We start from the raw sequence: 22,851 nt of genomic DNA on the forward strand, positions 1-22,851 counted from the left end.
GAGTTGATTTACAATGTTGTGTTAATTTCTGCTGTGCAGCAAGGTGATTCCGTTATACATAGACATACATTCTTTTTCATATTCTTTTCTATTATGGTTGAGTCACTTTCTAACACACTGATGCAATGCATCATTTCCTCCCTCCCAAGGTTTACTTACAGGATTTTGAAACTGTGCAGGTGACCAACTAGTAATATCGAGTGATGTTTTCCACAAGCAATTGCATTTTGATAACTGGACAATTTTCTAATATTGGTGAGTCAGGACCCCGTTTGTAAGTTGTGCTCTCTGAATCAACATGAAAAATGATGCAAACCTTAAATATATGGGAAACATCAGCAGGAGGAAGCAATAAGAAGGACTGCTTTTAGGGCATCCCGTAAACAGCTTCTTCTTTATCTGCCCCCGATGATGAAGGGCCTAGGATTATTAGGTGTCCTCCCTTGGGAGTTTCATCCACTCATTACAGAATGTGAGTCACTGCATTAAGCACTTAGGTCAGTGCTTAAAAGTAGTGCTTTTGAAGTTCTCTGTGAAGTCTGTGGCCGTAGCTGCAACGGAAGTATTGAATTTGTCATTCACGATGCAGCCAATAGACTTTTAACCTGACTGACCTTGTGTAGCCAAATAACCAGAGAAGGCCCCCCTTGTCTCTGGCAGAAGCTATCAGAAAAAAGGAAGGAGGCGGGGGGAGGGACAGAGGGAAGGGAGAAGTAAAAAGGAAGGCTTTTTCACTCCCTAGTGGTGCATTAAAGTACTAAAGGATGATCCCTATTTATTTTAAGTGCAATTCCTGCCTTTGATCATCTGAATATAGTCAACATTAGGTTTTTGTTTGTTTGTTTTGTTTGTTTTTTGGTACGTGGGCCTCTCACTGTTGTGGCCTCACTCGTTGCGGAGCACAGGCTCCAGACGCACAAGCTCAGTGGCCATGGCTCACGGGCCCAGTCGCTCCGCGGCATGTGGGATCTTCCTGGACCGGGGCACGAACCCGTGTCCCCTACATCGGCAGGCAGACTGTCAACCACTGCGCCACAAGGGAAGCCCTCAACATTAAGTTTTGACTATGTAATCCCAATCTCATCCCTAAGGTCACTGAAGGACAATGAAAACAGAAAGTTTGTTGTAAAAGTCAAATACTTTATCATACTATGGACATACAGTGAGGTAGTTTCCAAGTTCCCTTGGAAGTGATTATGAGAAAACCTACTGGAATAGCCAACACTTCCATAGGACCACCCATGCTCCAGGTCCTAGTTAGGCACCCAACTCCCGTGTCTTCGCATATAGTTACTTATTTCATCCTCCAGCATCCTAGTGAGGTAGATAATATTATTATTCCCATGGTACAGAAGAGGAAATTGAGGCACAGAGAGGTTAGGCAATTTTCCCAGTGTCACACAATGTATAAAATGAACTTGGAATTTATCTTCTAAAGTGAGACTTTTGAGAGTGATAGGGGATGTTAATAATAACTGTACAAAATATCAGAGGTGAACTGGCACCGGCCCTAAAAAACTAGGACATCATAGTTAGCCTAAACTACCAAGGATTTGAATCCAGGGCCCAGATCCAGAGTCCACACTTACCCCACTCTGGTAAACTGCCACCTACCTCTGCTGGCCCTCATTTGCCCATTCTACTGTTTCCTACACCATTTACCATACACTTTCAATCTCTAGCATTTTCCTTCCAGATGCCTTATTTTTTCTCATTATGTCTTTTTTTAATCAAAGTATAGTTCATTTCAATGTTGTGTTAGTTTCAGGTGTACAGCAAAGTGATTCAGTGATATATATATATATATATATATATATATATATATATATATATATTCTTTTTCAGATTATATTCCCTTATAGGTTATTACAAAATACTGAGTAGAGTTCCCTGTAGTCCTTGTTGATTATCTATTTTTTTATATATAGCAGTGTGTATATGTTAATCCCAAACTCCTAATTTATCCCTTATTTTCTTGTTCATCATGCAACTGATTCAACTGTAGTGGGCCATTCACATTACAAGGATGAAAAGGACAAGAGTCCCCATTGTCCAGGACCTCAATTAATAGGGACAAAGGGCTAAAACCTCATGATTTTCCTCAGGAACAGGTTTCAAAGCACCACCTGCTTTGATGAACCAAAGGAGAGCTCAGTGGTTACAAAAAACAAAAACAAAAGAACAGCTCATGTACTTTTAGACCCATTTACAAAAATTCCCTTATGCTTTCTGATGAGCAAAAATCTATACTGAACCTCAATCCTTTGAGAGCTTGGCCAATAACAGATATGGTGCTGTCAGAGGATTTTATGCTGCATATCCAAATGCAAAATGAAAGCATTAAAAATGCAAACTGAAAGTCCGCTGGGTTTGTTCCAAGGTTTATCCATAATGAGTCACCTATTTTTATTACATAAGAAATCAATTCTAGAGTTGTAATTAAAACACGATGCAGTGAATTTAGGGTAGTTCTTGGAGCATTCAAGATATGCCTATTTGTTCAGGGACATTGTGTCCTTTGAGATTTTTTTTTAACCACTTTAATCTTCTGTAAGAAAGACATTTTCTCAATTTTTGAGGGAAGACACTCTATCATCTAAATACTCACGATTGGTTTTAATGCAGCAATTGTTACAGAAGCAAAGTACGTAGATTGTGCCCTCATGCTTTGCACTGATGTCCTTTGGCAGTGCTAGACACATATGTACTCTAGACATACTTTAAGGCATTATTTTTTTATTGAAGTATAGTTGATTAATAATGTATCTTTTTCAGATTCTTTTCCTTATAGGTTATTACAATATATTGAGTTTAGTTCCCTGTGCTATATAGTAGGTCCTTGTTAGTTACTATTTTATATGTAGTAGTGTGTATATGTTAATCCCAACTTCTTAGTTTATCCCTCCCCCACCCCTTCCTCTTTGGTAACCATCAGTTTGTTTTCTATGTCTGTGAATCTATTTCTCTCTTGTAAATAAGTTCATTTGTATCACTTTTTTAGATTCTGCATAGAAATGATATCATAGGCTATTTTTCTCTCTCTGTCTGACTTACTTCACTTAGTATGATAATCTCTAGGTCCATCCATGTTGCGGCAAATGACATAAATTCATTCCTTTTATATGGCTGAGTAATATTCCATTGTATATATGTACCACATCTTCTTTATCCATCCATCTGTTGATGGACATTTAGGTTGCTTCCATATCTTGGCTATTGTGAATAGTGCTGCTATGAGCATTGGGGTGCATGTATCTTTTTGAATTATGGTTTTCTCTGGATATATGTAAGGTATTCATTTTTAATCTTACCTCTTTTGAGCTCCCTAGTTCCCTAAAGACTAATTGCATCTAAATTTTACCTAAGGGTTTTGGAGAACTTCAGTGAAGAAGGGAAGGAATTGAGGATTGGATTGGTCCAAGTGTCTGGTACAGGGACTGAAAGAAAAAAATAAAAGTCATCTTTACATCATTTTTGCTGTATGGAAATAGTTTTTCATGTTAATTAATCACTGCAGGGTCATGAAGAACCACAGTGTCACCTTAGGAATCTTCCTAAGTAGGTTTAAGGTAAAGAAGTACAATTTTAAATTCTGCATATTTTAAAGAACATGTATACTGATAATTTGAAGGCTATATTTGAAACTTATCAGTCTGTGAAGTCATATCCCTTTTCATAATGTATTTATTGAAAATACCATCTTACTTTATGGACTACATATCTACTAAAATTAATGAATACATGTTTGTTTTTATATCCTTCTGATGCTCAATACTATGCAATTTAAAGGACTTCTTGCAGAAGTTAGTGATCCTAATTGGTTTTTATATTCCTTTAGTCTAGACTCAAAAGTCGATCTAATCTATATAGTCATCATTTAATACCCAATGTACCTCCAACTAAAGAATGAATGCATTTTACAATGTGAGATACATGCATGTATAATTATCTCATTTTTATATTTTTAAGAATAAGGTATTAGACCAGCATTTATTCAGGATAAAGTGACATATAATTGGTACAGAATAAAGTACCTCCATATGTTATTTATTCCTTTTGTTTGTTTATTTATTTTTGTTTTCTATCCAATGTATATAGAAACAGAGGAATTATTAGACCTCAAGATCCAACAGTTTATCTCTTGTTTGTTTTCCTTTATAGTAGAAACTAGAAATCAGAAAAACCTTCATTTCTTTTCATCAGTTTTTAGAGCAGAGAGGTGAAATAAATTTCCTCTAAACACCAAGACAACCAAAGTAAGAGTCAAGGAATTTGGAAGTAGATGAACTTAGTTTTGCATATTGGATAAAGCTTGCAGAGCCCTTAAGAAAAAGCATGCTTTCACATCCATAATAATTTATGAGTTACCCAGCACCCTCTGTCCTTCAACATTTAGTTACAAAATCCTTTTTTAAGCTTATTATGTCAAATTACAGGAGAAATGAAATTCTATCCTATGCTGAAAATGGATGTGTATAATTGCCTGAAAGAGCTTTAATAAAGTATAGTAATACATAACCAGTTTAATTTGCAACTAAGCCAGTGGTACAGTAATAGATTTATACAACTAATATTGGTAAATTCTTAATTTTTATCCTCTCTTGTTTTAATTACAAGTTTCTTTTGAATGAAATCCACTTATGAGGAGTCTAATGGTTTCTTACTTCACCTTTCTTATTGGGATAGCTTTTAGAGTTCCCTCATCATATTTCCATTTAAGTCTTCCAGGGAACACCTGAAACTTTAATGTGGAACAAGTATGGACCTATGCAAAAGCTCTACAGATTACATTCCTTAATTGAAACTGTGTGCACTCAATAAGTGCTTGAGTGTTTACTATCATAGTTTTGTTGTATATATAGATGTGAATGTGTGTGTATATATATAATAAAAATATATTCAGGCATTACCAAACATATTATTCATTAATTTTCTCAATATATATTAAAATACTTACTGTGAGTAAAGACAGAATTCTCCATTCACATATATACATTTATTAATTTCAATTGTGGGTGTGCATTTTAAGAATCGTTTGTTATTACTGTCCTATTCGTTAAACACTTCTGCATATTATATTGGGTCTGTGGTTATGGCATTTTTAGTGCTTCATTATTTGAATCCTGACAGTTCTGTCTCCCAGAGCAATGTGTTTGTTTCTCATGTCTTCATGGTACCCCATCTCATCCAGGAAATATTTGTTCCAAAGGCAGTGTTCAGAGGTAGGTGCAGAAAACTTGTTCTGAAGACAAAGTTCAGATTTAAATGAAAATGTCAGTCTGTGAATCAGGTGTGTTCATCAAAATATTTAACAAAAATACAGTAGAAGATTCTAGCAATTGGAATGGAGGCCAACCATGAACAACCAAGATGGCCTCAGCTGTCAGCGCTCATGAGATTGTCCACCCAGCCACTGACTGTCACTGTATGATCCCTGCTGAAAGCAACAGAAACCAAATTAATAAGGAAAAGTCAGCAGCCCTAATGAATATCCTCTAATTTTAAGGAATCAGCATGTTTTATATCTCTGATAAATATAATTAGGACTAGAAATTTTATTTTTAATATACTGCAAGGTTTAATGTGATCAATTTTGATAACACTGAAAGACTTTAGTTGACATCATTACTTCTTTTTTCACAGTGGCTAGCATTCAGAAGCTTCCTGCGGCCTCTGTTCTAACAGACATCAACTTCCCAATGAAAGGACGGAAGGGCATGGTTGACTGGGCAAGAAACTCAGAAGACAGGGTGGTCATTCCAAAGAGCATCTTTACCCCCGTATCATCAAAAGGTAAATATGTGAAATAATTTAAGCCTCGAACAAAAAATTTATAAGTTCAATTTAATAATACACTTGACATAAATTCCCATGTATTAAGCAATTTAGGAAACAGTCTGCAATCACAACTCTAAACTCATTTCGTAACTATAGAAAACCTAATTTGGGCTTTAAATCTGAATTTACTTGAGGAAAGGCTCTATTAAAATGGAAAAAAAAAATACAAGTGCAAATTATAGACCTGAGCTTGTCAGGGTCAAATTTCAGTGCTGACAGTCTCATCCCAGTGTAAAGCACTTGGCCTAAGATTTTAAGTTTAGGTATTGAAATGTGTTGGATTTTCCATTCCATGCAAAATAATTGTTTCTGCCTCACTTTTTTAAAAAGAAGTTGGTACCTAAAAACAAATTTAACAGGCTTCCCTGGTGGTGCAGTGGTTGAGAGTCTGCCTGCCGACGCAGGGGACATAGGTTTGTGCCCCGGTCTGGGAGGATCCCACATGCCGCAGAGCGGCTGGGCCCGTGAGCCATGGCCACTGAGCCTGTGCGTCCAGAGCCTGTGCTCCGCAACAGGAGAGGCCACAAAAATGAGAGCCCCGTGTACCACAAACAACAACAACAACAACAAAAACAAATCTAACAAAAAGTTAAGTTTTAAGAACATCTTCAATAGCCTCTAAAATTTAATGGCCCTTTTCAAGAGTGACATTGTGGTCTTAATTCTTACGTTGGAAATTTTGACATTTTAACTGAGAGCTCCAAAAGATAATTGGCTCTCCCCTATATCATTGGGAATTTAAACTCCTTAGCTGTATCTACAGCCGCTTCTTGTCTGAGCCTGCAGGAAAGTTACTTCATGACACAAAACCACCGAAAATACATCTTCTGGAGTTACAATTAATGCATGCAGTGTGTGGGCTGACTTTCCCAGCACAGTTAGGAAGGCATTTCTTATACCTGGCTTTGCTTCAGCAGATACTGGAATCCCCTTGTAATTAGGAGATTAAAGTTTTATAAGACACAGTATTATTCTTGCTGTTTTGCTAATATTTTAAAATTTTATTCTTTCTAGAATTAGATGAATCATCAGTCTTTGTTCTTGGAGCAGTCCTGTACAAAAACTTAGATCTAATTTTGCCCACTCTGAGGTAAGCTACAAAGTAATAAGCTGTTGTAATCTCTGTAAATTATTCCAAATATGTGATTATAGCTCATTCTATGAAAATAGTCAAGCAAAGTTTGGTAATACAAAAGGCTTTTTTCTTAAATGAAATAGAAAATACCAATTTAATGAACAGCTTATTAGCATACTGTGCATTGCAAAACAACTAGGAAAGACAATTTTGGTTCCTGATTATAGCCATGTAATTCTTTTGTAACTAATCATGACTTGCCTTAAGACCAAGGGAAAAAAAAAGTAAGAAAAAGAAAACCTAAAGGCTCTATAATAGAATGGATCATTTTAAAATGCATCTGTCTTCTCCCTTTATTTGTATTTACTTGTACTGTTCATCAGCATTACATGGAATTAAAGGAGTGTCATGATGGTTGGGAATACTTGGTTTTGTTCATCTGCACAAGATCTCAGTTTGCCTCTAGATAAATATTCAATTACAGTTACATTAAGAAAAACGTTGTTCAATTAGAGGACTAATTTTGGAAGAAATCCATTGATTTCTTTCCTCCTAGACATTAAAAAGAAACAATTACAGATAGTAATTCTACCAACATTAATTTATTTCCTCTTCCGTCTTAACTATTTTACCAGATTGTACAGAAAACATGATACACATCTCTCTGGATGGTGCTGTTCTCACTCTTGGTGACCTGTTTCCTCCACCCCACCTCACTGTGGAGGACTGAGACAAAGTTGTATTTTAGTTAAATACAGCCACACGGCCGTGAGCACGTACCCACAGCCTCATGAGTAAAGCTTTAAGTTTTTCAAGAGGAGAGACTGCGAATGATGTGTACAGTTATACCAGGGACCTAACAAATGGTCTAATAAATAAAAACAATTAGAGTTCAGTCCAGCAGGAAAAGGTCTCCCAAGGAAGCAATAACAGCTGCAGTTAACCACGATTATTTGGAGAAAATCTATGTGCAGCGAATTATTATTATAGTCTGTGAATCATCCAGAGGGATGTTTTGACCACAGAGACAACTCTGGGAAATCTAGCTTTCTTTAACACCCTTCCTCTCTGGATGGAATTTGGGTTTCCTGAATTTGAATAGGTTTGTGTTTGGTTTTGTTCTACTAACAGATTTTCAAAGCTAATATATTTACTCTCAACTTTGCCATGGGTTTTATTAAAACACATTGGTCTGTACAGTTACTCACAGCCAAAATTGATTTATAGTTACACCACCTCTATTGCTGTGTATGATGTTTATTTGAGGAGAAATGTGCTAAAGTTAAAAGTACCCAGATAGGGACTTCCCTGGTGGTGCAGTGGTTAAGGATCCACCTACCAATGCAGGGGACACGGGTTCTTCCATCCCTGGTCCGGGAAGATCCCATATGCCACGGGGCAACTAAGCCTGTGTGCCACAACTACTGAGCCTGCGCTCTACAGCCCGTGAGCCACAACTACTTAGCCCGTGAGCCACAGCTACTGAAGCTGGCATGTGTAGAGCCCATGCTCCTCAACAAGAGAAGCCACCACGATGAGAAACCCGTGCACTACAACCAAGAGTAGCCCCCGCTCACCGCAACTAGAGAAAGCCTGCACACAGCAAGGAAGACCCAACGCAGCCAAAAATAAATAAATAAAGTATTTTTTTTTAAAGTACCCAGATACTCAAAGTCAGACCCTTATTTCCACTGGGAGTTTGTTTGTGTAAAGCTAATCTTGCAGGAATTCTAGACTATGCACTAACTCACAATCAGATGACTTGGGTTTTAATTTCAATTTAACATAACAAGAAATTTATAAACTTGTTCAGTCACTCAGTCATCATCTGCCTTCAGTTCAACTTCAAAATAGAAGCACCTTTACATGCAATATTCATTCCGTTTGCTGCAGAGGGACATAGTGAATGCAAATAAAATATTGAACATGAAATATTGTAGATTGTGAATTAGTTTCCCTGGTACATGTTTAACAGAGTTTCATTATGACTAATCTTATTTTGAATAACACCGTAGAACTCACTCACCTACACAAAGTCAGATTATTCCAAGTTTCATAAAGCTATACAGTCAAGGGAATTGGAAGTGTATCTAGGGATATCAGCCTTTTTGTAAAAAAAAAAAGTGTTTCAACATTTTTGAAATTATTGCAGAGGTAGTGGTCAGTTGTAGGTGGACTAATGACAATATTGTGGGCGGTTGAATGGGTAAAACTGGGAAAAGTCCAGAACTGCACCCCCTAATACTACCTGGGACACAAACAGATGCAGATTAGCCTTTGGGCAAGTCACTGACTTTATGAATCATGGGGTTGGACTCAAAGGTTCTTTTTAACTTCAAAAATCCCCTGTCTTTATTTCAGTAAAATTGTAGGGTTGTGGCGTTCTGACATATGTTTTTTAGCTTGAAGTTCTTAATAACCTTTGTATAAGAATTATGAATATGTCTACCCACTCACACTTTCTAAGTATAATTAGGTAAATGAATATAGAAAAACAATATTCACCTTTGGATTCATTAGAAATAATTACAATAGAATGTTCAGGATGAAAAGTTTGTTTAAGCACTATTTGAAAAGTGAAATATTAGCATTTACTTCTCATTTTCTTTTACTTCATACTGTAAAATAAGGTAACCACTAAACAATCTCGGCTTGTTTTTCATTTGTTTGTTGTTTTTTTGTTTTGTTTTGTTCTGTTTTTCCTTTTCAAAACGTTGTTCCAGAAAGTTTAGTGAATAGAATAAGCCTTTCAAGGGACAAGGGTGATGTCTTTGTCTTATAGTAACTTAACAAACATTTACTAAGCAACAACCTTCCTCACGGAAATGTCTTAATGATTTTAAATCTCCTCTACTGTCAAAACTCCCAGAACAGTGCTTAATAAATAATACAGTTCCAAGAAATGTTTACTGGAATAACTGTCTTATCTGATAAAATATTCTAGATAAGCCATTTTTTAAAAAATTAGGTACATAGAAGTTTAGTGTTTACACTATTCAAATATTTTAGGAACAAAGGAATAAAATACATATATTCTGTTGTTTTACTGTAAAATTCAACTGTGTGAATTGAACACAATAGAAAAGGAAATATCTTCTTATTCAACATGAAAAATACACAAATTTGCTCTATATGTTTACTTATTATTTACTAAATTTTCGTGACACATTTTCTTCTGTGATCATTTTACTAATAATTATCTGTTGAATATTTTGGAGCCAAGTTTCCCAGACACAGAATAATGTTAGGCTTGCTGTTAAGTCGCCAGAAATTTTATATTTTGATACAATATTTTAATACAATACTTTGCATAATTCCCTTCATGGGGGCCCAAAAGGAGAACTTGACATAATGTTTTGAATAGATATAATTTAGAAATTTTCCTTCCTACAAAGACAGAAGTAACTTTTCATGTTGACTCTTTCATTTTGATATTTCTTTTTCTTCTCTTGCCCTAATATGCATTTGACTATTCTTCAAGCTGCAATTTCAATTTTACTACTGGGTTGTCTTTCCTTTTACAATTAAGTAGATTCAAATTATGCCTTCATCTGAAGGAAATGTGCTCTATTCAAGTCCAAACTAAGTAAGGGGTATTCTCAGCCTCCCAACTGTATTCTTTGGAATAATGTCTTACAGTAAAAAGCATAGAGCCAGTGGACATTAGTGCTGCAAGCCCTTTAAAGGTTATGCCATCCAGAACTCTCATTCTACAGACATGAGAACCTTATTGTCTCACTGACTGGCCAAAGATTATATGTCCAGTAGGTGGGTGGGTTCTAGTCCGTCTCAAGTCTTTGGTCCTCCAAAACCAGGACACTTCCACTGTCTTGCTGCCTCTGTGATGCTCATATCTACTCCTTTAAGCAGTTCAAATTTCTACATTCCTTTGAATACACATATATCTTCCACAGAAAATCTTGAAAGGCTCAGGAGGAGGTAGCTGTGCATGGGCAGCTCAAGGTGCTTGGCCTCAACTTGGTGGCCCCAACACAACCTATGGGCAACAAGGTCTGGACTCTTCCCACCTTTCATGATCACTTTTGGGGCTGATAGCTGAAAGCTGACCAGCCAAGGGCAAGGGGTCCTTTGGGGGGAGCTGAGACCACCCACACAGGCCCCATTCACATTAGAGAACTAATGACTACCCACAGCATGGTGAGTTCTCACACAGCTGGTGAGGATTTTAACTGTAGTACCTTTTAGTAGGACTATTTGGTAACTCCAGGAGGCTTTAAAAATACATTTTCATTGATCTAGCAATGTCACTTGTAAGAATGTATCTGACAGAAATTATGTCTAAGGAAACAAAAGTATATCCAATCATACATTCAAGCCAAGGACTTCAAGAAACAGTTGTAATCAACCCATTTTCTGATTCATTTAATAAAGCCAAGTTCCAGTTCTATAGGAAGATTACAATACTTTTGAGTATGGGATCAATATGTACATTTCCTGGTAGGATGTATGGAAAATATAGTCCTGTTTAAAAAAAAAAAGAAAAAAATAGAAAAAAAGAAACATAAAAAGGCACATTAATGTAGCTATTAACACTCAATATATCATAAAGGATCTAATTAAAAATTTATGCAAATTACAGTATAGTATTATAGTGCCAGGAAAAATACAAATGAACCCCCCAAAAAGAAAACAAAAAATAAACAACAAAAAATACCCCAATGTTCTCATTAGCCACTAACATGAAAACTATCTTTTAAAAAGGAAAAATCAATAATGCAAAATCACATAAATTTGCTGTCAAGTTCACCAACCTAATAAAAAATAAATGATGCTAATGTTTTTCACATTTAGGAAATGGAACCCATTTGAGTTCCTAATATTATAGGAATTAAAGACAAACAGGAAAAACAGTTGAACTAGAAAATATTGGAAATAATACAAAAATGAAAACATAATCACTTTTTAAAGAAATTTTTACTGCAGTATAGTTGCTGTACAATGTTGTGTTAAGTTTCTGCTGTACAGCAAAGTGAATCAGCTATATGTATACATACATGCCCTCTTTTTTGGATTTCCTTCCTGTTTAGATCACCACAGAGCACTGAGTAGAGTTCCCTGTGCTGTACAGTAGGTTCTCAAGAGTTATCTATTTTATACACAGTAGTGTATATATATCAATCCCAATCTCCCAGTTGATCCCACCCCACCCTTTCACCGCTTGGTGTCCATAGGTTTGTTCTCTAAATCTATGTTTCTATTTCTGCTTTGCAAATAGGTTCATCTGTATCATTTTTCTAGATTCTACATATATATGATATTATTAATATAATATTAATTAACTAATATGATAATGTGATTAAGTAATAAAATGATTGATATACGATATTTGTTTTTCTCTTTATGACTTACTTCCCTCTGTATGTAGTTCAATCACTTTTATACCAATACATCCTGAAGGCACTGGACCTGAAGTACTGATTTCCCTCAAGAGCACCTTTGCTTCAGCTTGAGGACCAAACGCTAAACCTTCCCACTTCATTCTGAATTTACAATGAAATTCTGTAGTTTTGTGATACTCTGTATCTTTTTATAATGCCCTACATTGGGAACATTAGAAATTAAAATTATCCATCGGGATGGCAAATTGGCATGACTAATACTATAAAATATTGTAATATTGCCTAGTCAGTACATTCTTTACAAAAATCTGAGTTTAATTGGGCCATACTGTTTGAAAGTGAATTTAAATCCCTGATCACTTGGCTTCATTGTGGGTCTAGGTGTTGCCTCCCTCAGCAAACTTAACTTGAAATTCTCATTAGTTTTTTTTTCTTATCTTTTATCTTTTTTTAACATCTTTATTGGAGTATAATTGCTTTACAATGGTGTGTTAGTTTCTGTTGTATAACTAAGTGAATCAGCTATATGTATACATATATCCCCATATCCCCTCCCTCTTGCGTCTCTCTCTCACCCTCCCATCCCACCCATCTAGGTAGAGAGAAAGCACTGAGCTGACCTCCCTGTGCTATAAGGCTGCATCCCACTAGCTATCTATTTTACATTTGGCAGTGTATAATGGCCATGCCACTCTCTCACTTTGTCACAGCTTACACTTCACCCTCCCCATGTACTCAAGTGCATTCTCTACATCTGTGTCTTAATTCCTGTCCTGCCCCTAGGTTCTTCAAAAACTTTTTTTTTTTTAGCTTCCATATATATGTGTCAGCATACCATATTTTGTTTTCTCTTTCTGACTTAGTTCACTCTGTATGACAGACTCAAGGTCCATCCACCTCACTACAAATAACTCAATTTTGTTTCTTTTTTATGGCCAAGTAATATTCCATTGTATACATGTGCCACATCTTCTTTATCCATTCTTCTGTTGATGGACACTTAGGTTGTTTCCATGTCCTGGCTATTGTAAATAGTGCTGCAATGAACATTGTGGTACATGACTCTTTTTTGAATTATGGTTTTCTCAGGGTATACGCCCAATAGTGGGATTGCTGGGTCATATGATAGTTCTATCTGTAGTTTTTTAAGGAACCTCCATAATGTTCTCCATAGTGGCTGTATCAATTTACATTCCCACCAACAGTGCAAGAGGGTTCCCTCTTCTTCCCACCCCCTCCAGCATTTCTTGTTTGTAGAATTTTTTTATGATGGCCATTCTGACCTGTGTGAGGTGATACCTCATCGTAGATTTGATTTGCATTTCTCTAATGATTAGTGATGTTGAGCATCCTTTCATGTGAATATCTTCTTTGGGGAAATGTCTGTTTAGGTGTTCTGTCCATTTTTGGATTCGCTTGTTTGTTTGTTTGTTTGTTTGTTTTGATATTGAGCTGCATGAGCTGATTGTATATTTTGGAGATTAATCCTTTGTCAGTTGCTTCACTTGAAAATGTTTTCTCCCATTCTGATGGTTGTCTTTTCATCTTGTTAATGGTTTCCTTTACTGTGCAAAAGCTTTTAAGTTTCACTAGGTCCCACTTGTTTATTTTTGCTTCTTTTTCCATTATTCTAGGAGATGGGTCAAAAAGGATCTTGCTGTGATTTATGTCATAGAGTGTTCTGCCTATGTTTTCCTCTAAGAGTTTTATAGTGTCTGGGCTTATATTTACGTCTTTAAACAATTTTGGGTTTATTTTTATGTATGGTGTTAGGAAGTTTTCTAATTTCATTCTTTTACACACAGCTGTCCAGTTTTCCCAGCAAAAATAATTGAAGAGGCTCTCTTTTCTTCATTGTATATTCTTGCCTCCTTTGTCAAAGATGAGGTGATCATATATACATGGGTTTATCTCTGGGCTTTCTATTCCGTTCCATTGATTTATATTTCTGGTTTTATGCCAGTACCATACTGTCTTGAGTACTGTATCTTTGTAATACAGTCTGAAGTCCAGGAGCCTGATTGCTCCAGCTCAGTCTTTCTTCTCAAGATTGCTTTGGTTATTCAAGATCTTTTCTGTTTCCATACAAATTGTGAAATCTTTTGTTCTAGTTCTGTGAAAAATGCCATTGGTACTTTGATAGGGATTGCATTGAATCTGTAGATTGCTTTGGGTAGTAGAGTCATTTTCACAGTGTTGATTCTTCCAATCCAAGAACATGGTATATCTCTCCATTTGTTTGTATCATTTTTAATTTCTTTCATTAGTGTCTTATAGTTTTATGCATACAGGTCTTTTGTCTCCTTAGGTAGGTTTATTCCTAGGTATTGTATTCTTTTTGTTGCAATGGTAAATGGGAGTGTTTCATTAATTTCTTTTACAGATTTTTCATCATTAGTGTATAGGACTGCAATAGATCTCTGTGCATTAATTTTGTATCCTGCTACTTTACCAACTTCATTGATTAGATCTAGTTGTTTTCTGGTAGCATCTTTAGGATTCTCTATGTATAGTATCATGTCATCTGCAAACAGTGACAGTTTTACTTCTTTTCCAATTTGGATTCTTTTATTTATTTTTCTTCTCTGATTGCTGTGACTAAAACTTTCAAAACTATGTTGAATACTAGTAGTGAGAGTGGGCAACCTTGTCTTGTTCCTGATCTTAGTGGAAATGGTTTCAGTTTTTCACCACTGAGAATGATGTGGCTGTGGATTTGTCATGTATGGCCTTTGTTATGTTGAGGTAAGTTCCCTCTATGCCTACTTTCTGGAGGGTATTTTTCTTTTTTTTTTAATTTTTTATCAAAAATTGGTGTTGAATTTTTTGAAATTTTTTCCTGCATCTGTTGAGATTATCATATGGATTTTATCCTTCAGTTTGTTATTATGAGGTATCACATTGATTGATTTGTGTATATTGAAGAATTCTTTCATTCCTGGGATAAAACCCACTTGATCACGGTGTATGATCCTCTTAATGTGCTGTTGAATTCTCTTTGCTAGTATTTTGTTGAGGATTTTTGCATCTATGTTCATCAGTGATATTGGCCCATAGTTTTCTTTTTTTGTGATGCCTTTGTCTGGTTTTGGTATCACGATGATGGTGGCCTCATAGAATGAGTTTGGGAGTGTTCCTCCCTCTGCTATATTTTGGAAGAGTTTGAGAAGGATAGGTGTTAACTCTTCTCTAAATGTTTGATAGAATTCACCTGTGAAACAATCTGGTCTTGGGCTTTTGTTTGTTCGAAGATTTTTAATCACAGTTTCAATTTCAGTGTTTGTGATTGATCTGTTTATATTTTCTATTTCTTCCTGGTGCGGTCTCGGAAGGTTGTGCTTTTCTAACAATTTGTCCATTTCTTCCAGGTTGTCCATTTTATTGGCATATAGTTACCTGTAGTAATCTCTCATGATCCTTTGTATATTGACACTGTCAGTTGTTTTTTCTCCTTTCTCATTTCTAATTCTGTTGATTTGAGTTTTTTCCCTTTTTTCTTTATGAGTCTGGCTAATGGTTTAAATTATATGTATCTTCTCAAAGAACCAGCTTTTAGTTTTATTGACCTTTTCTATTGTTTCCTTCATTTCTTTTTCATTTATATCTCATATGATCTTTATGCTTTCTTTCCTTCTGCTAACTTTGGGGTTTTTTGGTTCTTCTTTCTTTAATTGCTTTAGGTGTAAGGTTAGGTTGTTTATTTGAGATGTTTCTTGTTTCTTGAGGTAGGATTGTATTGCTATAAACTTTCCTCTTAGAACTGCTTTTGCTGCATCCCATAGGTTTTGGATTGTTGTGTTTTCATTGTTTTTTTTTTTCTAGGTATTTTTTGATTTCCTCTTTGATTTTTTCAGTGATCTCTTGTTGATTTAGTAGTGTATTGTTTAGCCTCCATGTGTTTGTATTTTTTACAGATTTTTTTCCTGTAATTGATATCTAGTCTCTTAACATTGTGGTCAGAAAAGATACTTGATATGATTTCAATTTTCTTAAATTTACCAAGGCTTGATTTGTGACCCAAGATATGATCTGTCCTGGAGAATATTTCATGAGCACTTGCGAAGAAAGTGTATTCTGTTGTTTTTGGATGGAATGTCCTATAAATATCAATTAAGTTCATCTTGTTTAATTTAAAGCTTGTGTTTCCTTATTTATTTTCATTTTGGATGTTCTGTCCATTGATGAAAGTGGGATGTTAAAGTCCCCTACTATGATTGTGTTCCTGTCAATTTCCCATTTTATGGCTTTTAGCATTTGCCTTATGTATTGAAGGACTCCTATGATTTGTGCATAAATATTTACAATTGTTATATCTTCTTCTTGGATTGATCCCTTGATCCTTATGTAGTGTCCTTCTTTGTCTCTTTAGTAGTCTTTATTTTAAAGCCTATTTTGTGTGATATGAGAATTGCTACTCCAGCTTTCTTTTGATTTCCGTTTGCATGGAATATTGTTTTCCATCCCCTCACTTTCAGTCTGTATGTGTCCCTAGGTCTGAAGTGGGTCTCTTGTAGACAGCATATATATGGGTCTTGTTTTTGTATCCATTCAACCAGACTATGTCTTTGGTTGGAGTATTTAATCCATTTACATTTAAGGTAATTATCAATATGTATGTTTCTATTGCCATTTTCTTAATTGTTTGGGTTTTTTTATTGTAGGTCTTTTCCTTCTCTTGCTTTTCCTGCCTAGAGAAGTTCCTTGAGCATTTGTTGTAAAACTGGTTTGGTGGTGTTGAATTCTCTTAACTTTTGCTTGTCTGTAAAGGTTTAAATCTCTCCATTGAATCTGATTGAGATCCTTGCTGGGTAGAGTATTCTTGGTTGTAGGTTCTTCCCTTTCATCACTTTAAATATGTCCTGCCACTCCCTTTTGGCTTTCAGAGTTTCTGCTGAAAGTTCAGCTGTTAACCTTATGGGGCTTCTGTTGTATGTTATTTGTTGCTTTTCCCTTGCTGCTTTTAATATATTTTCTTTTTATTTAACTTTTGATAGTTTTATTAATATGTGTCTTGGTGTGTTTCTCCTTGGATTTTTCCTGTATGGGACTCTCTGCACTTCCTGGACTTGTTTGACTATTTTCATCCCCATGTTAGGGAAGTTTTCAACTATAATCTCTTCAAATATTTTCTCAGATCCTTTCTTTTTCTCTTCTTCTGGGACCCCTATAATTTGAATGTTGGTATGTTTAATGTTGTCCCAAATGTCTCTGAGACTGTCCTGAATTATTTTCATTCTTTTTTTCTTTATTCTGGTCTGCAGTAGTTACTTCCACTATTTTATCTTCCAGATCACCTATCCAGTCTTCTGCCTCAGCTATTCTGCTATTTATTCCTTCTAGATAATTTTTTATTTCATTTATTGTGTTGTTCATCATTGTTTGTGTGCTCTTTATTTCTTCTAGGTCCTTGTTACATGTTTCTTGTCTTTTCTCCATTCTATTTCCAAGATTTTGGATCATCTTTACTATCATTACTCTGAATTCCTTTTCAGGTAGACTGCCTGTTTTCTCTTCATTTGTTAGGTCTGGTGGGTTTTTGCCTTGCTGCTTCATCTTCTGTGTGTTTCTCTGTCTTCTCATTTTGCCTAACTTACTGTGTTTGGGTCTCCTTTTCACAGGCTGCAGGTTCGTAATTCCCGTTGTTTTTGGTGTCTGCCCCCAGTGGGTAACATTGGTTCAGTGGGTTGTGTAGGCTTCCTGGTGCAGGAGACTGGTGCCTCTGTTCTGGTGGATCAGGCTGGATCTTGTCTTTCTGGTGGGCAGGACCATGTTTGGTGGTGTGTTTTGGGCTGTCTGTGAACTTAGTATGATTTTAGGCAGCCTCTCTGCTAATGGGTGGTGTTGTGTTTCTCTCTTGCTTGTTGTTTGGCATGGAGAATCCAGCACTGGAGCTTGCTGGTCATTGAGTTAGGTCTTAGAATTGAGACAGAGATCTCTGGGAGAGCTCTCTCTGATTGATATTATGTGGGGCCAGGAAGTCTCTGGTTGTCCAGTATCCTGAACTCAGCTCCCCCACCTCAGAGGCTCAGACCTGACACCCAGGCAGGGCACCAAGTCCCTGTCAGCCACACGGCTGTATTAGTCCAGGCATAAGCTTTCTTATAGGTAATTCCATTTTGCTGGCCGTTGGAAAAAAGGGGGCAAGGACTTTGATGATTTTTTGCTGTGTCTGGAGAGCACCTCTGCTTCATGTCTTTGTCATTGAAGGTCCGTGTTTTCAGCTGTGCTGTTTTCACTGAGTTATTCTGCAGTCAAATCTTCCTTGCCATCTGCCGCCAGGCCACTCTCATGGAGGCGCTCAAGGCCCCCTCCTCCAAGCTCTCTGCACTTGTCCTGCCCACGCAGGGGGGACTACAGCACTCTGGGCTGCAGTAGTTGAAATTCTTGTTAGTTTTCAAAGTTCTAAGTTAGCCCAACCTTACTTGTAGCAGCCATAGGATAATTTTAGTTTTAAAAGTAAATGTATTGTGCTTCCCTGGTGGCACAGTGGTTGAGAGTCCACCTCCTGATGCAGGGGACACAGGTTCATGCCCCGGTCTGGGAGGATCCCACATGCCATGGAGCGGCTGGGCCCATGAGCCATGGCCACTGAGCCTGCACGTCCGGGGCCTGTGCTCTGTGACAGGAGATGCCACAACAGTGAGAGGTCCACATACCGAAAAAAAAAAAAAAAAAAAGTAAATGTATTTAGCTCAGTGAGATTTATGAAGTCCTCAGTTCAGTTTTTTAAAATTTATTTATTTATTTATTTATTTATTTATTTATTTATTTATTTATTGGCTGCATTGGGTCTTTGTTGCTGTGTGTGGGCTTTCTCTAGTTGCAGTGAGTGGTGGCTGCTCTTAGTTGTGGTGTGCAGGCTTCTCATTTTGGTGCCTTCTCTTTTTTGTGAAGCATGGGTTCTAGGCATGTGGGCTTCAGTAGTATTGACACATGGGCTCAGTAGTTGTGGCACATGGGTTCTAGAGCACAGGCTCAGTAGTTGTGGAGCTCGGGTTTAGTTTTTCTGTGGCATGTGGCGTCTTCCCGGACTGGGGCCGAACCCGTGTCCCCTGCATTAGGCAGGCAGATTCTTAACCACTGTGCCACCAGGGAAGTCTCCTCAGTTCAATTTTTTTGCATATATACCTAGGAGTGGGATTTCTAGATCATATGGTAACTATATTTTTGATTTTTTTAAGACTCTGCCTACTGTTTTCCATAGCAGCTTCACCATTTTATATTACCACCACAGTGCCAAAGCCTTCTGGTTTCTCCACAACCTTGTCAACACGTTATTTTCTGGTTTTTTTGATCCTGGCCATCCTAAGGGATGTGAAGGAACATTTCCTTGTGATTTTGACCTGCATTTCCATGAGATTAGTGATGTAGAGTGTTTTCTCATGTATTATTGGCCTTTTGTATATAATCTTCAGAGAAATATCTAAGTCTTGTCTCTTTTTAATCTTTTAAAAATTTATCTTTAATCTTTTTAATTTGTTTGGTTTTGTGGAATTTTAGTATTTCTTTATATATTCTCAATATTAACCCTTTATTATATATATGGCTTATAAATATTCTGTCTTATACATAGATTGCCTTTTAACTCTGTCAGTTGTTTTCTTTACGGTTTTTAAGTTTGATGTTGTACCATATATCTATTTTACCTTTTGTTGCCTGTACTTTTGGTGTCATATCAAAGAAATCATTGCTAAATTCAATGTCATGAAGCTCTTCTCTTATGTTTTATTCTAAGAGTTTTATTGTTTCAAATCTTATGTTTAGATCTTTAACCCATGTTAAGTTAATTTTGATATATGGTGCAATGTAAGTGTTCAACTTCATTCTTTTGCATGTGGATACTGAAAACATGGGATGTTTTCCCAGCAACATTTTTTCAAGAGATTATCCTTTCCTCACTGCGTAGCCTTGGCAACCCTGTGAAAGATAATTTGACCATATATGTGAAAGTTTATTTCTGAGCTCTCTATTCTATTCCATCAGTCTCTGTCTTTATGTCAGTACTGTACTGTTTTGACCTACTGTAGTTTTGTAACATGTTTTAAAATCAGGAAGTATGAGACCTCCAGCTTTCATATTCTTTTTAAAGATCATTTTGGCTCTTCAGGGTCCTTTCAGATTCCATATGAATTTTAAGATTTTTTTTGTCTATTCCTGCAAAAAAGTCATTAGTATTTTGATATGGATTGCATTGGTCTGTAGATTGATTTAAGTATTATGGAAATTTGAACAATATTAAGTCTTCCAGTTCGTGAAGATAGGATGTCTTTCCATTTGTTTGTGTCTTCTTTGATTTCTTTCAACAGTATTTTCATGTTTTCAGTGTGCAGTTCTTCACTTCCTTAGTTAAGTTTATTCCTAAGTATTTTATTCTCTTTAATGCTGTTGTAAATAGGATTGTTTCCTTAATTTCCTTTTTGGATGATTCATTGTTAGTATATAGAAATGCAACTGATTTTTGTGTGTCAGTGTTGTATCTTGTAACTTTTCCACATTGTTTATTAGTTCTAAAAGGGTTTTGTGGAATCTTTAGGAATTTCTACATGTAAGATCATTCTATCTACTAAAAGAGATGATTTTGGTTTTTGCTTTCCAATTTGGTTGCCTTTTATTTCTCTTTCTTGCATGATTGTTAGGCTACTAGGCATCCCCTGATTGTTAAGAATTCCAGGTCTATGTTGAATAGAAGTGGCAATAGATGACATCCTTGCTTTGTTCCTCATCTTACAGTAAACATTTTCAGTTTTTCACCATTGAGTATGATGTTAGCTGTGGGTTTTTCATAGATAGCCTTTATTACATTGAGGTACATTCCTTCTATACCTAACTGGTTGAAAATTTTTATCATGAGAGAAGTTGAAAATTTTCAGATGCTTTTTCTGCATCAATTGAGATGATCTGTGGGTTTTGTTCTTCATTCTGTTAATAATGGTGTTTTACACTGACTAATTTTCTTATGTTGCACCAACCATGCTTCCCAGAGATAAATTCTTCTTGATCATGTATTTGATGTTTTTAATGTGTAGTTGAATTTGGTTCTGTATTTTGTTTAGAATTTTTGCATCAATATTCAATATCAGTATTACCCTGTGTTTTTATTTCTTGAGGCATCTTTGTCTGATTTTGGTATCAGGGTAATGCTGGCCTTATAAAATACGTTTGAAAATATACTCTCCTCTTTAATGTTTTGGAAGATTTTGAGAAGAATTGGTGTTAATTATTCTTTAAATGCTCAGTGGAATTATTCAGTGAAGCCATCTGGTCCTGGGCTTTTTTTTTTTTTTTTTTTTTTTTTTTTTTTTTTTTTTTTTTTGTCAAGAGGTTTTTCATTACTGATTTAATGTCCTTCCTAGTTATAGGTCTGCTTAGACTTTTAAACTTCTTCATGAATCAATCTTGGTAGGTTGTATGTTTATAGGAATTTATCTGCTTCTTCTAAGTTATTCCGTTTGTTGTCATAAAATTTTTCATAGTAGTCTCTAATGATCCTTTTATTTCTGTGGCATCAGTTGCAATGTCCCATCTTGATTTCTGACTTTTGTTGAGTTTTCCTTCTTATTTTAGTAGTTACACTAGCTAAGAGTTTGTCATCTTTTTTTTTTTTTCTCAAACAACTCTTAGTTGGGTGATGTTTTCTATGTTTTCCTGTTCTCTATTTCATTTATCTCTGCTCTAATCTTTATTATTTTCTTCCTTCAGCTAACTTTGGGTTCAGTTTGTTTTTATTCTAGTTCTGTGAGGTGTAAAGTTAAGTCATTGATCTGAGATATTTCTTCTCTTTAAAAGGAGGCATTTACCCTTATATATTTCTGTTTCAGTACTGCTTTTGCTGCATCCCATAAGTTTTGGTATGTTGTGTTTTCATTTGTCTCAAGATATTTTCTAATTTCCCTTGTGATCTATTTTTTAACCCATTAATTGGTCAAGAGTGTGTTGTTTACTTTTCACATATTTGTGAGTTTTCCAGTTTTCCTTTTGCCTTTGATTTCTAGTTTTATTCCACTGTGTTCAGAAAAGTTACTTGGTATGATTCCAGTTGTCTTAAATTTGTTAGGACTTTTTTTGTGCCTCACCTGTGATCTATTCTGGAAAATTCTCTGTATCCACTTGAGAAGAATGTATATTCAGCTACTGTTGGATGGAGTGTTCTGTATATGTCTGTTAGGTACAATTGATCTATAGTGTTGTTCAAGTCCTCTGTTTCCTTATGGATCTACAACTGATTGATCTATCCATTATTAAAGCAGGGTATTGTATTGAAATAGTTTACTATTATTGTGTTACTGTCTATTTCTCCCTTCAGTTCTGCCAATGTTTGCTTCATATTTTTGGGTGCTCTGCTGTTAGCTACATATATTTATAATTGTTATATCTTCCTGGTGAATTGACTCTTTTATCATTATATAATGTTCTTCTTTGTCTTTTATTACAGTTTTTGCTTAAAGTCTATTTTGTCTTATACAAATATGTCCTTCCCTGCTCTCTTTTGGTTATCATTTGTATACAGTATCATTTTAGATCTTTCATTTTCAGCCTATGTATGGCCCTATACCCAAAGTGAGTCTCTTTCAAACAGTT

At 35.8% G+C, this 22,851-nt stretch overlaps 1 protein-coding gene across 1 annotated transcript in view; it reads left to right on the top strand.

Moving 5' to 3' along the window:
* The window catches only part of ADGRB3 (adhesion G protein-coupled receptor B3), a gene marked incomplete at both ends in the record, with an annotated part of 796,225 nt that overhangs the window by 420,203 nt on the left and 353,171 nt on the right, over positions 1–22,851 (top strand). The window contains 2 exons of the mRNA XM_082633456.1: positions 5,644–5,793; positions 6,853–6,928. Coding sequence (XP_082489582.1) covers positions 5,644–5,793; positions 6,853–6,928 — 226 coding nt within the window. The remainder of the gene's footprint in view (positions 1–5,643; positions 5,794–6,852; positions 6,929–22,851) is intronic.

This window comes from Mesoplodon mirus (assembly GCF_964341445.2).
Source record: "Mesoplodon mirus genome assembly, chromosome: 10".
Lineage (NCBI taxonomy): Eukaryota > Metazoa > Chordata > Mammalia > Artiodactyla > Ziphiidae > Mesoplodon > Mesoplodon mirus.